This window comes from Hippocampus guttulatus, chromosome 20 (assembly GCF_054856545.1).
Source record: "Hippocampus guttulatus isolate MCC_2025c chromosome 20, RoL_Hgut_1.0, whole genome shotgun sequence".
In the NCBI taxonomy this organism is placed as follows: Eukaryota; Metazoa; Chordata; class Actinopteri; order Syngnathiformes; family Syngnathidae; genus Hippocampus; species Hippocampus guttulatus.
In genome coordinates this window covers 7073197-7086809 of record NC_141280.1, presented here as the reverse complement: position 1 = coordinate 7086809, position 13613 = coordinate 7073197, and the positions used below count along the sequence as shown (strand labels likewise).

At 47.6% G+C, this 13613-nt stretch overlaps 2 protein-coding genes and 1 pseudogene across 4 annotated transcripts; all 3 read left to right on the top strand.

Annotated features, from left to right (window-relative positions):
• The first annotated feature begins 396 nt into the window (after nt 1–396).
• On the top strand, nt 397–4525 carry LOC147187804 (F-box only protein 30-like). 2 transcript variants are annotated; one of them, XM_086099587.1, is made up of 3 exons: nt 397–493; nt 1291–3300; nt 3846–4525. In XM_086099587.1, exons 2-3 carry the CDS (start codon nt 1297–1299, stop codon nt 4041–4043), a joined length of 2202 nt encoding a protein of 733 aa, XP_085955713.1. In that variant the 5' UTR covers nt 397–493; nt 1291–1296; the 3' UTR covers nt 4044–4525. The 2 variants fall into 2 exon arrangements, with proteins under 2 accessions (XP_085955713.1, XP_085955712.1); XM_086099586.1 differs by having other exon boundaries at nt 482–602.
• Nucleotides 4526–4898: 373 nt separating this feature from the next.
• Nucleotides 4899–8609, top strand: LOC147187803 (polyunsaturated fatty acid lipoxygenase ALOX8-like). Its single transcript, XM_086101057.1, has 14 exons — nt 4899–5045; nt 5483–5687; nt 5910–5991; nt 6072–6191; nt 6274–6371; nt 6435–6607; nt 6770–6913; nt 6998–7201; nt 7270–7356; nt 7448–7614; nt 7730–7851; nt 7949–8049; nt 8118–8288; nt 8379–8609. The coding sequence occupies exons 1-14, from the start codon at nt 4899–4901 to the stop codon at nt 8553–8555; spliced, it is 1998 nt and encodes a 665-aa protein (XP_085957183.1). The 3' UTR covers nt 8556–8609.
• A 596-nt stretch (nt 8610–9205) lies between these two features.
• Nucleotides 9206–12703, top strand: LOC147187802 (hydroperoxide isomerase ALOXE3-like; annotated as a pseudogene). The gene is made up of 13 exons (XR_015097721.1): nt 9206–9352; nt 9422–9626; nt 9710–9791; nt 9865–9984; nt 10069–10172; nt 10256–10428; nt 10502–10645; nt 10714–10917; nt 11324–11416; nt 11518–11684; nt 11773–12088; nt 12186–12356; nt 12458–12703. The product of XR_015097721.1 is annotated as a hydroperoxide isomerase ALOXE3-like (transcript).
• The last annotated feature ends 910 nt before the right edge of the window (nt 12704–13613 follow it).

The following is a 13613-nucleotide window of genomic DNA, read 5'->3' as shown; positions in this document are numbered from 1 at the left end:
CACGCGCACACACATTAAACCCACAGTATAAATGTGATTACACTGTAGTCACATGAATGAAAACCACGAGATAAAAATTATTATGCTCAAATGGTTCTCGCAAACGAATGGCACTTTGCCCTGACAAACATGGCGCCTCTGTTGACGTGCAAGTATAGCTGGCCGAGGCTATCAATGTGGCGCCCAAATCAAGCGCACAACGACAATAGACTGTGACGGAGGTCTTTCACGGTTATCAGCTATCACGAACACGCGGAATTGCATTTGTGGTCGAATAGGTTTCAAAAACACGCCATAGTATCGAGCGTAGTTGCGATTTTGCTGGCTCTGAGCTGCCAGGCTCAATAGTATGACTGTTGGTCACGTGACCACCTAGGCTCGGGAGGAGGAAGTCGACACGGATGTGAACTCATCCTTCATAAACTACTCGCACCGCTCCATTATTTTTGCTGTCCGTTCTAACGCACAGCTTCTTAAAGGAAAGGGTGAGAAGGTGCCCACTTTGCTTGTACGTCTTGTTTTTTTGTTTGTTTGTTATTTATCGCAACAGCTTGAAGAAGTGGCCAGCGAAACTTCCGACAATGCTATTGTTTTTAGCCAAGGTTAGCATCACCGGTCATGTTAAATAGAGATCCCGACTAAAGTCATCCAAACACGTTCGGAGTTTAGACTGACAGCGATGATGCTGCGACCGGTTCTATCAAACGAACTGTATGCTTCATTGAACAGACGGGTAGCAAAAGTTGGAGGTGATATAAACAAAGTGGTGAATTTAAGTGATGTTAAGTACAGTGCAGTTTTGATACCTTGGCTGTTGCACTCTGGTCAGCGGTGGCAAAAACTGTGGAGAAAAAAAAAAAGACTGGTTAAAGTATAAGTACTAATTTAACTCCTGCAATTAAGTAAAAGTATTGTATAAAATGCAATATAGAGTACGTATATGTAAATACATAAAAGGTATTTCTATACAATAACTACTTTGATAATATGGCACAATGAAAAACAAATTGTGCTGCTAAATATTTGGCGAATAGACGGGATCAGTGAGCTCATTGTTTTATTTATTACAATGCTCATGGCTTGATGAACTTTGAAAAAGAGTTGAGGAAGATGAAATTTCACAGCCCTATGCTTTTGTAAAGGACGAAAGACTTTTGTACTGTTGGAGGTTTGGCATGAGACGCAGCCTTTCAATGTCGATAGCTGGTATCGGTAACAAGCTGAGGAAAAGCATTTTAGCAAATAGCTGACCGAATGGTGTAATGTTTGCTTTGTCCCCTTATTGGGCAGGTCAAAATGGCCGAGGAACATGCTCACTGCACGTCCTGTGTCAACCTAAGATGCGCGGTCAGACCTCTGCCAGGCGTTTCCTGCCAACTCACCAGCTGCCCTCTAACGTGCGGCGCAGTGTTTCACTCGTGCAAAGCCGATGAGCACCACCTCCTGTGCTCGCTGCTGAGGGTGCCATGCCTGAACAGCGCCTACGGCTGCCCCGCCGCCATGACGCGCAACCAAATGTCGGCCCACTTGGAAGTGTGTCCGGCCGGGGTGGTGCGCTGCACAATGGAGTGGAACCGCTGGCCAGTCAGCTGCACGGACTACTCGTCGTACGAGCGCTTGAGTCGCGGTGTGGAGGAAGTGGAGCAGCTCGACATGGCCCTCGCCCTCCAGGACCAGTGCACCTTGCTGGAGTCGCTCAGGTTGATTGCCGTCCCGCCGACCATCCAGACGGGCTCGCCAGACCCTGCGGGTGAGATTCCCAAAGAGACGGCGGAGTCAGGCTTGTCTGAGTTGCGAGCGGCGACGGCAAAAGAGCGAATCGCCAACGGTATCAACGGACTGAACGAGCAGCACTACGGCAAACTGTACGAGGCCACTCTGGAGACCACGAGGACCTTAGCCAGCGCTCTGGAGCTGGTGAGCCGTGCAAACTCATCTGACGGCCGCGTCGAAGGCGCGAGAGCGGAAGCCGCAATGCAGGGAAGCAGACTGGGCGGACTCGTGCGGCTTCAAAAGGGACGAACCGCGCGGGGGGCTGAGGAAGAAACGAGTTCATTAATGAATGGCTGCCTGGAGATGGTTGCAGAAGAGGACTTGGTTCCTTCTCAGGATTCGCACGACGGTAAGGAAGCACCGCCGAGGAACATCGCCGATGTATCGGACCCAGTTAGCATTGCTCACTCAGCCAATAGCCTCGCTGAAGCGGTGGGAGTAGAAGCCGATCAGCAGACCCCCAGACTGGTGCACTTTCAGAACGGACAAACCACAGATGAGTCCACGGAAGAAGTAAAAAGTTTGTTCATGAATGGCTGCCTGGAGGTAGTTGCACGGAAGGACTTGGTTGCCCCTCAGGAAGTGGGTCTGTCCCCTCATGTGGCGCCACAAGACAAACAAAACCGTAAGCCAGAAAAGTGGATCCTCCCCAGTGGCCAGAGTCCAGTAGAAACCGAGACGGAGGACAAAGCAGTTGACACCTCAGATCTGGAACAGGACGACGATCCCGTCGGGCTCGGAGAAATTGACCTGATCACAGCCGCCCTGATCTTCTGCCTGGAGGAGTCAAGAGAGTACAGAAGGATCTCGGATCCCCTCCGCGTGGACGAGCGCCGCAGCCACTCGGGCACGCAGACGTTCCCCATCCCGGCGGCCGTGCTGGTGACGAACACGAGGGTCGGCGAAATGGCGTCGGCGTCCGCCTGCGACCACGCGTCCCCGCAGATCCCTTGCCCAAGCCCCTTCCATACGCTCCGCCTCGGCCTCGTTCTGGAACCGCTGGAGGCCGAGGCGCTCCCGCATAATTACTCCATCCCCAACAACGCCCGCTACCAGCACATGTTCCCCTTCGTGTGCGCTCAGTCCTTCCGCCGAGATGAGTTCTCCTCCCATTTCACCAACGTCCACGGCGACGTTCACGCCGGGCTCAACGGCTGGATGGAGCACCGCTGCCCGCTGGCTTTTTACGGCTGCACCTTCTCCCAGCGGAGGTTTTACCCCACGTCCCCGGGGGCCCAGGTGGTCCACAGCAGGCTCCTTCGGTCCTTCGGAGTGCAGCCTCATCCCGGGGCCAAACTCTCCGGCGATTCACAGTCGGACCGGTTCAGCGAACTACCCACAGAGATTCTGTGGCACATCGCGGGCTACCTGGACAGCTTCAGCCTGTGCCAACTGTCTTTGGTGTCGCGGACCATGAGGGAGGTGTGCTCCAGTCTCCTCCACACCAGAGGTATCGTGGAGCTGCAGTGGGAAAGGAGGCAAAGCGCCGGCGGTCACAGGCGGGTATCGTGGCAGGTTAAGCACAAAGTGAGTTGAACTCCACGCAAGCACTTGCCGATGGGAAGCGCTTCTCAAAAACCTCCGCGTCGAACCCATCGCAGCCGTGATGTCATCGAGCGGCACATTGTAACATTGTAGTTGCGGTTTCCCTTGGAGGGGCGTTATGAATTTTGGGAAGCCATATCAATGTTTCATCACCTCCACATATTACATACACAGCGCACGACAAATTGATGGATAACTAGTTAACTCATTCACTCCCAAAGACGTATTTATAAGTCTTTTCAGACTTGGTCTAGAATTAGCTGGTACTGAATGAATTAATCACAAGTCAAGAATAATGACTGTTATTGTGATTTACATCTGACAATTTGAAATTTTGCTTCAGACTTTATAATTTGACATGCTTGATTTGCTTTCGCGGGCCACAGAAAAATGATGTGGCGGGCCAGATTTGGCCCCCGGGCCTTGACTTTGACACCCGTGATTTAGAATCTTGAACGAACCTAACATGCGTATGAAAAATCAGTTAGTCAAGTTATTTATTCATTTTTTTGTTTGTTTGACTACAGGTGTGGCGGTTCAGCACCGCATTCAGCCCGGTGCTGAAGTGGGGGTTCACCGACGTCCCCAGCATGTCAAACCACCTGAAGCAGTGCCAGTACAACACGGTGGCGTATCGGAACGAGCCGGTGCCCCTCCCTGCTATGGGCTTGGGGCAGGAGAACTTGACCAAGCTCCGAAAATATCGATGGCCAGAAGATTGTTAGGAGGCGATCTAAGCACTCCGGCTGAAAAAGCACTTCGAAAGCAATGGGGGAGGACATTAAATGATCATAACGCAATGATTGTCGTGTGCTACTTGTCCTCGATTATTCCCATTAGAACTATCAAGATAAGAATCACTTTGAAAAACAAAAATCACCAGAACTATCCCTATTTTTTTTGTTGTTGTACACTTTATTGCCTTAATGAAAGAACACCTTCCTGCCAACATGAGTGACTCGTTTATTTGCAATAAAAAAATTCCGCCTGATAGTATTATTGCACAATCTAGTTCCGTGTGACGCACGACGCAAGTAAATCCGTTTATCATAGATGTCGACAGTACTGTGTGCGACGAATGTTGGTCTCACCGATTGAATGTTACCCCATGTGGGCCGTGTTGTGATTTAGTTTTCCGAATGATTGCAGCAACTGCATTTGTATCGCATTCATGGTCAGTTGAGTCAAATAAATCAACTTTTTCACATTGTGGGCGATCTCATTTGGTCAACAAGTTTAGACCACAAATTCACAATACCCTTTTTTTTTCCCCATAAAATTAAATATTTTATGTTGTGCTTAACTCACCTGTAACTGCAACTGAAACTAAATCTCTTCCCTGAACTTGTGTGTAACTTTCGGTCAGGAAAGACCTCACTCATTGAGTCAATGGCGCACACCTGGTTCTGCTTATTATGGGCTGGGTCAGGCATTGCACTTAAAAGCTTCCGTGTCCTCATCTGTTTACTCACTCGGAACCGATTGCGCCCGCGTGTGATGAGAAGCAGAGCTGTGTGGCGGCCCCACCCCCAAAAAAAGTTGTTTTACTTGCAGGGTGTATTGATCTCTATCTTAGCAAAATGGCGGAGTACACGCTGACCGTGACAACGGGTGACATGTTGCACGCCGGCGGTTTTGACAACGTCTATGTCACTCTGCTGGGTGCGCAGGGTCGGTCCAACTGCACGCAGTTGACCGGCGTCAGCCCGGGGAATGAAACCGAAAAGGTATGTTATGTCATACCGCAACCTGCTCTCAAAAGGGTGGGGGGGGGGGACATTTTGGCTTCAGGATGAACCTAAAATACACTTTACAGGTGAACCTTATTTGACCTCCTGAAATTTTTTTGAATGCACGTCGGTGAACAATCAATTAGTTGAACTGAAAGATTGAACAGTTTGGTATGCGCGTTCCAAAGTGTAAAGGTCAAATTCATTCAATTGTAAAGGTCACAAGACATTTGCAGTTCCTATGGTTGCCACACGGCGGCAACAAAGGACTAATTTTGTCAAAAGCGCTTCGACTCATTTCAATCGATTCTCTGCTTCTTGTCGTTACCGAAGTCTTGTGACTTTTGCATAAACAAAACACAAGATGGGTTTCTCTCCCCCGCACCCCCCCCCCCCTCAAAAAATATACAGGGTTCACTGTTTCTCACCTGCAGGTGGGAACGTTCTCTGTGACGTCTGCGTTCACGTTGGGATTCCTTCTCCTGCTCCAAGTGGAGAAAGATCCTCTCCACGAATCTGAAGCTAAGCCGTGGTTTTGCTCCACGATTGCGGTGAGGACGCCCGAGGACGACGACGTATTCTTCCCCTGCTACAAGTGGTTGTCCAGGGGTGACCTTGTGCTTTTGAGAGGAGGAAGAGGTTAGCGTCCTTCATCAAATATTATTCATTTTTAAACCTTCGAATTCGAGGTTGTTTACACATGGCACAGGTTGTGAAACGACTTTAATATATTCTCGGCCCGTTTTTTTTCCCTCTCCCTAAAAAGTGCAGTTTTTACGGCCAGCAGAGGGCGCTTCCGGTACTCTTTTCAATTGAATGGCTGTGTTAATGTTTTTGCAAAATGTCTCTTATCTCTGGCAGCCACAAAAGCGTTTGAGGACTTTTATCCACGACTCCAAGACCAACGGAAAAGGGAATTGGTCCAACAGAAGTTGACATACGAGTGAGCGAGCCCCACTTTTATTTCAGCTTACTTGTTCAACGGTGTTGACTTTTTAAAATTTTATTTTTTGGTGCCATCAGATGGGATGAGTACGCTGAAGGAATGGCTTTTGTCTTAAACGTCACAGAGCCAAAATCACTCCCAGCAGAAGACCGCTTGTCATTCTCCAAAGCCAAACATTTTGCGTATAGGCGAAAGTTGGTGTGAGTGGAGAAACTTGTCTGTGTCTCAAATTCATGTGGGGACACCTTGAATGTGAATACATTTTTCATGTATTTTACCCAAAAGGGATGCACTCACAGAGGCAGGCATACTGCATAGTACGGCACGCTGGGAGAACTTTGAGGACATGAAGAATGTGTCAAAATCAACCCTTGCAGGTACTGCCTTCACTGAAAAAAAATATATATAGTAAATCAAATAAATTTATGAACTCTCTTCAGAAAAAGTGTCTCAGCTCTGGAAGAACGACGACTTTTTTGCGTACCAGTTCCTCAACGGCGTCAACCCTTACATGATCCGACGCTGCTCGAAGCTGCCGCCCAACTTCCCAGTCACAGATGAAATGGTGAAGCCCTTTTTGGCCGAGGGGACCACTCTGAACAAAGAGATGGAGGTAGCCAACCAACCAATCAGTCGTGGCTTGACTTACGATCCCGTGCGGCTTAAAATTCACTACTTGGTTCAAGATGAACCCAAAATTTGACCTCTTGCGAATATTTAAATGTCTTCCCAATAGTTCAATTTTTTTTTTTATTTATCCTCCTGGCTTTTCCAGAATGGCAACATATTTATTGTTGACTATAAAATCATGGAAGGTCTGCCAACAATGGTTTTGGATGGTAAACGGGTTCCTCTGACTGCTGCGCTCTGCCTACTTCACATGACCGATGAAAAGAAATTACGCCCCCTCGCCATTCAGGTCTGCTTTATTTTCCTTAATTGGCTGCATATATAATCAAATTGGCTTTTTAAGCATAAACAAATAAAAAAAATCCTCCCACAGCTTGGCCAGCAGCCCTCCCAGGACAATCCGATTTTTCTGCCCAGCGATTCCAAAGCGGACTGGCTGCTGGCGAAACTGCACGCGCGACACGTCGACACCTTGCATGGTTTGCTCGTCAGCCATTTGCACAACACGCATTTAGTCGCGGAGGTTTTTGCAATGGCGACGCTTCGCAACCTGCCCGTGATCCACCCGCTGCACAAGGTAAACGCCAGGCGGGGACAAAGCGATTTCCGCGGCGACGGATGCCGCTGATGTCAAATGTCTTCCAGCTCTTGATCCCGCATCATCGAAGCACCCTCTTTGCAAACACGGTCGCTCGCGCTCTTCTCTACGGCCCGGGGAGATTCTTCGATAACGTATGTGGGGAAATGTTTTTCTTTGGTGTTTGATTAGCAACGTCTCCTTGGAACAAGCGATCGACCAATCGCCGTCTTATTTTCGTTCAAGTCTTCAATTTCTGCGGAAGGACAAGTGCCGCTCATGAGAAGGGCGCTTGTCCAGTTGAGCTACGCGTCACTCTGCGCTCCGGACGATATCGCTGCCAGAGGTCTGGAGTCCGTCCCGAATTTTTATTACAGAGATGATGCGTTGAGGATGTGGAATGTCATTCACAGGTGAGTTCCGCTTCCTGCTTGCTGCTCGACGTTGTGAATCAAAAAGATTCTATGGAGCCATTTTGGACATTGCACGTCTTGGTACTTTCTCATTTCGTTGCACTTCCTCGCCCAGTTTTGTCACGGCAGTGGTGGCGTACTATTATCCGCTGGACAGTGACGTGTCCGCGGATTCGGAGCTTCAGCAATGGGTCGACGAGATTTTCAACTATGGGTTCCTGGGGAACGCCGCTTCAGGTCTTGTGTCAAACTCATGATTGAAATTTGGTTTGCGATCGAGGGAAAGGCAGTAAAAAAAGTGGACTACTTGCGGGTGTCTGTGGATCTTTTGCAGGTTTTCCGTCAAGCCTTCAAAATGTGGAGGAGCTGATCAAGTACGTCACGATGTTGATCTTCACCGTGTCGGCGCGACATGCGTCGTTGAACTCGGGGCAGGTGAAGACCAAAAGATGGAAGTTGGATTCGCTCTGTCCCAAAATTGACATTTTCTTTGTTCCCTACAGATGGATTATCTAACTTGGATCCCCAATGGTCCGTTGTTACTCCATTTGGCTCCGCCCACTGCCAAGGGAAATGCTACCATGGAGGACATACTGACGACTCTGCCCGACAAATCCTTTGGCTCGCTCGCCACGTCTCTTCATTGGTTCCTCAGCGAGAAGTATGATGACTTTGTAAGTCTATCGCCACGGTTCTTGAGGCGAGACATCCACGTTGGGTTTTCGTCAGACCTTAAACGTGTCTTTTTCGTTTGTCTCGCGCAGGTCCCTCTGGGTCACTATCCCCAACGTTTTAGTGAGCCTGCCGTCTTGAGGATGATTGAGGATTTTCAAGCAGAATTGTCCACAATCAGCGATGCCATCATGAAGAGGAACGAGGAGCTTCAACTACCCTACCCTTACTTGAACCCCAAAGAAATCGAAAACAGCGTATCGATTTAACAGACGTCGCGGGGACGAGTTGGTCTTTGCTACGGCTGGTCAATAAAATCTCCATGTCTGTTAATCCTGCATTCTGCTCTGTCTTTTTGCTTGCCGGAACTCTGCCGAGAAAGACGTTGCACGCTTGGAGCCTCACAAGCACCAAACATCAGAATTCGCAGAGGAGTAAAATATACTTGAGCCCAAAAACTATGGATGCAATGTACAAGAACCTGTGGCAGTCAAACACGCCCATATAAGGGAAACAGTTTGTGTATGACGGGTAGTTAAGGACGTCAGTCTGCACCTTAACCCTAAATCAGCTCCAGCTCGCCGATGTACGCTCAAACATGTTGAACAAGTTAGTCATGTACTACCGCTAACTATCCCCCGGAGGGCTAATTGCAGGTCGTTGTGGGCTTTTTGGTATGTGGCAAGTCCGATTTTGCTGAAATGTGATTCCAGTCGTGGCTTGTTTTGAGGGCCCGTACTCTCTCATCTTTTGACATTAGAACCGAATCCTCACATAGACTCACTTGGTCCTTTGCAGGAAGACCCTGAAAAGGTTCTGCCAGGTTCAGAAAACGACTGGAAACTCTGGAATAACCACCTGAGCACATTTAGAGGTCGGGTTGGAAGACATCCTTTTGATAAGTTGCTACGGAGCGACCATGGCGGAGTACCAGCTAGAAGTAACGACCGGCGGGAGGGACTGCGCCGGTACATTGGACCACATCCTGGTCACCTTGCTCGGCAGCGAAGGGCAGAGCGAGCGAACCGACTTGGATAACTGGGGCATTGACTTTAAAACCGGGACGGTGAGTTAGACGATCCGAAACGCGGTACATTTTCGATCTATTATTTCGCCCGCATGTCTTCAATTCTAGAGCGAGACATACACCGTCAAAATCGACGCCCCTCTGGGGAAACTTCTGCTGGTGAAGCTCGAGAAAGACCCGCGGTTTTGGCGCAAGGACGACGAGTGGTTCTGCTCGAAAATCGCCGTGACCACCCCGGAGGGAGAGACGTTGCTTTTCCCGTGTTACCAGTGGCTCTCCAATGACGAGGTGGTGGAGCTCCGAGGAGGAAAAGGTTTGGTTGATAATTCCATCAAAACTCATGATCTATTTTTTTCTGAATTCACGGAGTAAAATATTTCAACTTTTTTTTTAAAGCCATAAAGGCTTTTGAAGATGAGCACCCATTGTTGATTGAGCACCGCAAAAAAGAACTGGCATCGAAAAAGAGCAACTTTCAGTAAGTTCTTCCAAATGGCGCAAGCGTGGAGACCTTTCAGCGCGGTCTAAAACGCGACGCTATTCCCCGCTAGATGGGCCTCGATGGATCAAAGACTACCTTCCCACAGCCAGTTTAGTACATCAAGCGTCCCTGCCGAAATCCGCATGTCCAAGTCCAGAGTTCAAGAATCTCGGTCCGTCTTCTTGTCAGGGTAACTTTGGAACGATTTAGCACAACGTCCCGACTTTTTGATGTGAAGTTAGAAGTTGTCGGTGAAAGCGTTTCAATCCTTCAGCACTGCGGAACTCAAATTTAAGGGGATGCTTGGATCTGAAGAAAGCTGGAAAACGATTGAAGACATGAAAATGATCTTTGACGACAGGAAGTCCGAAATCTCAGGTAGGGTCAGGGTCAAGGTGAAGCCCTTATTAAATGTGTCTCGTCTAAAGACTTGGTGATTTCTTCATTTCCCGCCGCTTCAGAGTATCTTTTTGAGCACTGGAAAGACGACGACTTTTATGGGTACCAGTTCTTGAATGGCGTTAACCCGCATTTGATCAAACGCTGTTCGGAGCTACCTCCAAATTTCCCCGTCACCGAGGAAATGGTGAAGCCATACCTGGAGATCGGCATGCCCCTGCACAACGAATTCAAGGTATCGACGGAGCGCTTCGTACTTTGACGATGCCCAGCGGACATTCCATTTCATCCCCTTCGTTGTCACACAGAGAGGGAATATGTTCCTCTATGACCAGAAGATTTTGAGCGGAATCCCGGGGAGACTCTATCACGGCGAACGTCTGCCAGTGCCTGCGCCTCTCTGTCTATTCTACCTGAACCCTGAGAAAAAACTCATACCGATTGCAATACAGGTATTTCACAGTTGACAACCGATTGTCGATTGTTTTCCGATCAGTTTTGCTCTCCAACGTTTCGATAGGTGCATCAACAACCCTCGGAGGACAACCCGATTTTCCTGCCCAGTGACTCTGAGACAGACTGGCTTCTAGCCAAGATAATGGTCAAAAATGCGGAGATGATGACTCACCAGGCAATCTCCCACCTGAAGAACACTCACTTCATCGCCGAGGTCTGGGCCATGAGCCTTTTTCGCAACTTCCCCCTCATTCATCCCATTTACAAGGTAAAAAAACGACTTCTGAGAGAGAACATTTTTGCCCTAAAAAGGGCAACAACAAAAAAAAACGATAAACGCAGTTTAGTTAAATGACCGTTTTTATTCTTTTTTTTTTCTTTGTTTTTGACATTATGCACAAGTCTCATTTATTGTGCAATAATCTCATTGTAACACGTATTTGTTACATATTTGGATGTATTTTTATGCTTCAGGAAACATCTTTGTCTGACTTTTGGGGAGGGCTTGGAACGGATTAGGACATTTACATGGAAAACGCGTCTCTACTTACAAAATTTTCTAGTGAAGAGATTTCTTCCCGAACCGATTAATTTCATAAGTAGAGGTACCACCGTACACCCAAATGAACACGCCTTTTCGACAATAACGGGGCTATTTTTCCCTTTCGCCGTAGTTGCTGATCCCGCACTTCCGGTGGATTCTACACGTCAATGCTCTGGCCCGTGAAACCCTGTTGGGACCTTCTGGATCGTTTGCAATGGTGCGAGTGTCTCATGTCAGACTAATGACTGTACGGTAGTTAATTTGCTTGCTGGTTTTTCCACGTCTCACACCAAGCCCTGCGTGTTTTATACTGTACGTGACTAGAGTTCACTTGGACTCGATGGGATGACAGAGCTCATGAGGCGTGCACAAGATGAGCTCACATACAGCTCACTCTGTATACCGGACAACATTCGCGCTCGAGGACTTGAGTCCATCCCTGACTTCTACTACAGAGATGATGGACTGAAACTATGGGATATCATCCACAGGTTAATTTTTGGTTTTCCTTCACCATCATAAGTAAATCACATAAATGGTTTGAAGCCAGTCAAAGGACAGATTGTTTTTACTTGGCAGATTTGTGAACTCCGTGGTGGGACACTTCTATCGTTCAAACGACGAAGTAGTCAAAGACTCGGAGCTGCAAGGATGGATCCATGAGATATTCACTCATTACTTTTTAGGGAATAAACGCTTAGGTATTAAACGCCATTGAATTTGCCAACACAATATTTGTGCATAGCAACTACATTTATATATTTTTTAAATTTGTTTGTTTGTTTTTGTGACAGGATGTCCAGAGGCCTTCCATTGTGTTGAGGAAGTGGTCAAGTTCATCACCATGGTTATCTTCACGGTTTCCGTTCAGCATGCTGCTGTCAATAACGGACAGGTGAAACCGTTAAAATCAGACTCAAAAAGTCTTTCGGGATCTACAGAGGAAACCTCTTGCAAAAGCAAACCTAAAGTGTTTTCTTTTGATATTTTAGTTTGACTACCAGATGTTTGTCCCCAACGGTTCCTTACTGTTGCGCAAGCGATCTCCAACCGCGAAAGGACAGTCCAGCATGGAGACCATTTTGGAGACGCTCCCAAACATTGGCGAGACGGTCATAACGGCGAGCATTCTATACGTGCTCACACTGAACTACTCCGATACCGTAAGTTGAGCGCCGTTAACGTCTCGGACTCTTCCGTGATCTCTGGTTTCGAGTATTTTCGGAACCTCAAGCGCCTGTGTCTGTTTCTGCAATACCGGCAGGTACTCTTGGGTTCGTATCCCGACGAACGATTCCAAGAACCCGAAATCAAGCAGATGATGGAGGGGTTTCAAGCGGGGTTATCGAGCCTCAGTGACGACATCAAGGCCAGAAATGCTAAGCTTGGCGTGCCGTACACATATTTGGACCCCAGTCAAATTGACAGCAGCATTATTAAGTAAATAAAGCCTCTTTGTTTCTTTAATGGGTGACAAATAAACAATCTTCTATCCAATCTTCCAAATCTAATCTGAATGCTTTTTTTTAACCATTCTTTGTTCTTACTGATGGCAGTACACAAGACTGATGACCACAAACTTGCCCTTTCTCAACCTGCAATAATATGGACCAAAATGTCTTGCGAAATCTATGACAGTGGGTGTTGCCAATTTCACTTCAGGGTCTGAAAATGATTTTCTTTCCTCCAAAAAATGGATCTTTAATCTCTCCATGACATCTCGTGATAGGAAAACAAAACATTAAAGGCTCTTCCAGACGATAGCAGAAGTAGTTGCATCATGAACCCTTTCATGCAACGTGTAACCTGATAACATGATAAGCTGTCCACTGTCGCTGAAAGAGTTAACCAGGGCAGCAGCTTGTTGCCACTCATACAATAGAAAAGGTCACGACACGCATACTGTACACTGGGCAAGTAATTTGTCAGTCAACCAGGTCCTGGGAAGGTTCATCAAAAAGAAGCCATTGGCTGCAAAACGGTTCCGCCTCATCTGAACTTTGTGCAACATGTCGCTGTTTAAGCTTTAGTCACATGCTCAAATGGACAATAGCTTAATAGGAACACCGTTTAAAGTGTCGGATATCAAAAGATGAATATGTGAAGAGAGCAACGGCGATGCCGCCGCGACATGTTGCTCTCTCGGCTCATATTCAACGTTTGGGGTCAACAACCAAATGCTTGCCAGCAAGAATAAAGGAATTTGATTGACGGTTCACAGTTTCGAGACTTTTGGGGCGAGACTCTGTGGAAGATTGCCGCTCGTCGGGGACTTTGGTTAGTCGTGACTCGATTTTGTTTTTCATTCCATCTGCATGCATTTTGCCTACTGAAGACGTCGGCGCTTGATATTTGCATCTTTATATTCAGTCGATTTTTGCATATAGCAAACTGTTGCTCATTTGCAAGGGGTGTGGGGG

Excerpts from the sequence above, each read along its gene's own strand:
- LOC147187804 (XM_086099586.1), top strand. The coding sequence starts at position 582 with ATGCTATTGTTTTTAGCCAAG. Across the intron at positions 603-1,290 it reads TGCTATTGTTTTTAGCCAAG|GTCAAAATGGCCGAGGAACA; the intron begins GTTAGCATCACC and ends CTTATTGGGCAG. Across the intron at positions 3,301-3,845 it reads CGTGGCAGGTTAAGCACAAA|GTGTGGCGGTTCAGCACCGC; the intron begins GTGAGTTGAACT and ends GTTTGACTACAG.
- LOC147187803 (XM_086101057.1), top strand. The coding sequence starts at position 4,899 with ATGGCGGAGTACACGCTGACCGTGACAACGGGTGACATGTTGCACGCC. Across the intron at positions 5,688-5,909 it reads GCTTTTGAGAGGAGGAAGAG|CCACAAAAGCGTTTGAGGAC; the intron begins GTTAGCGTCCTT and ends TATCTCTGGCAG. Across the intron at positions 7,202-7,269 it reads TGATCCACCCGCTGCACAAG|CTCTTGATCCCGCATCATCG; the intron begins GTAAACGCCAGG and ends AATGTCTTCCAG.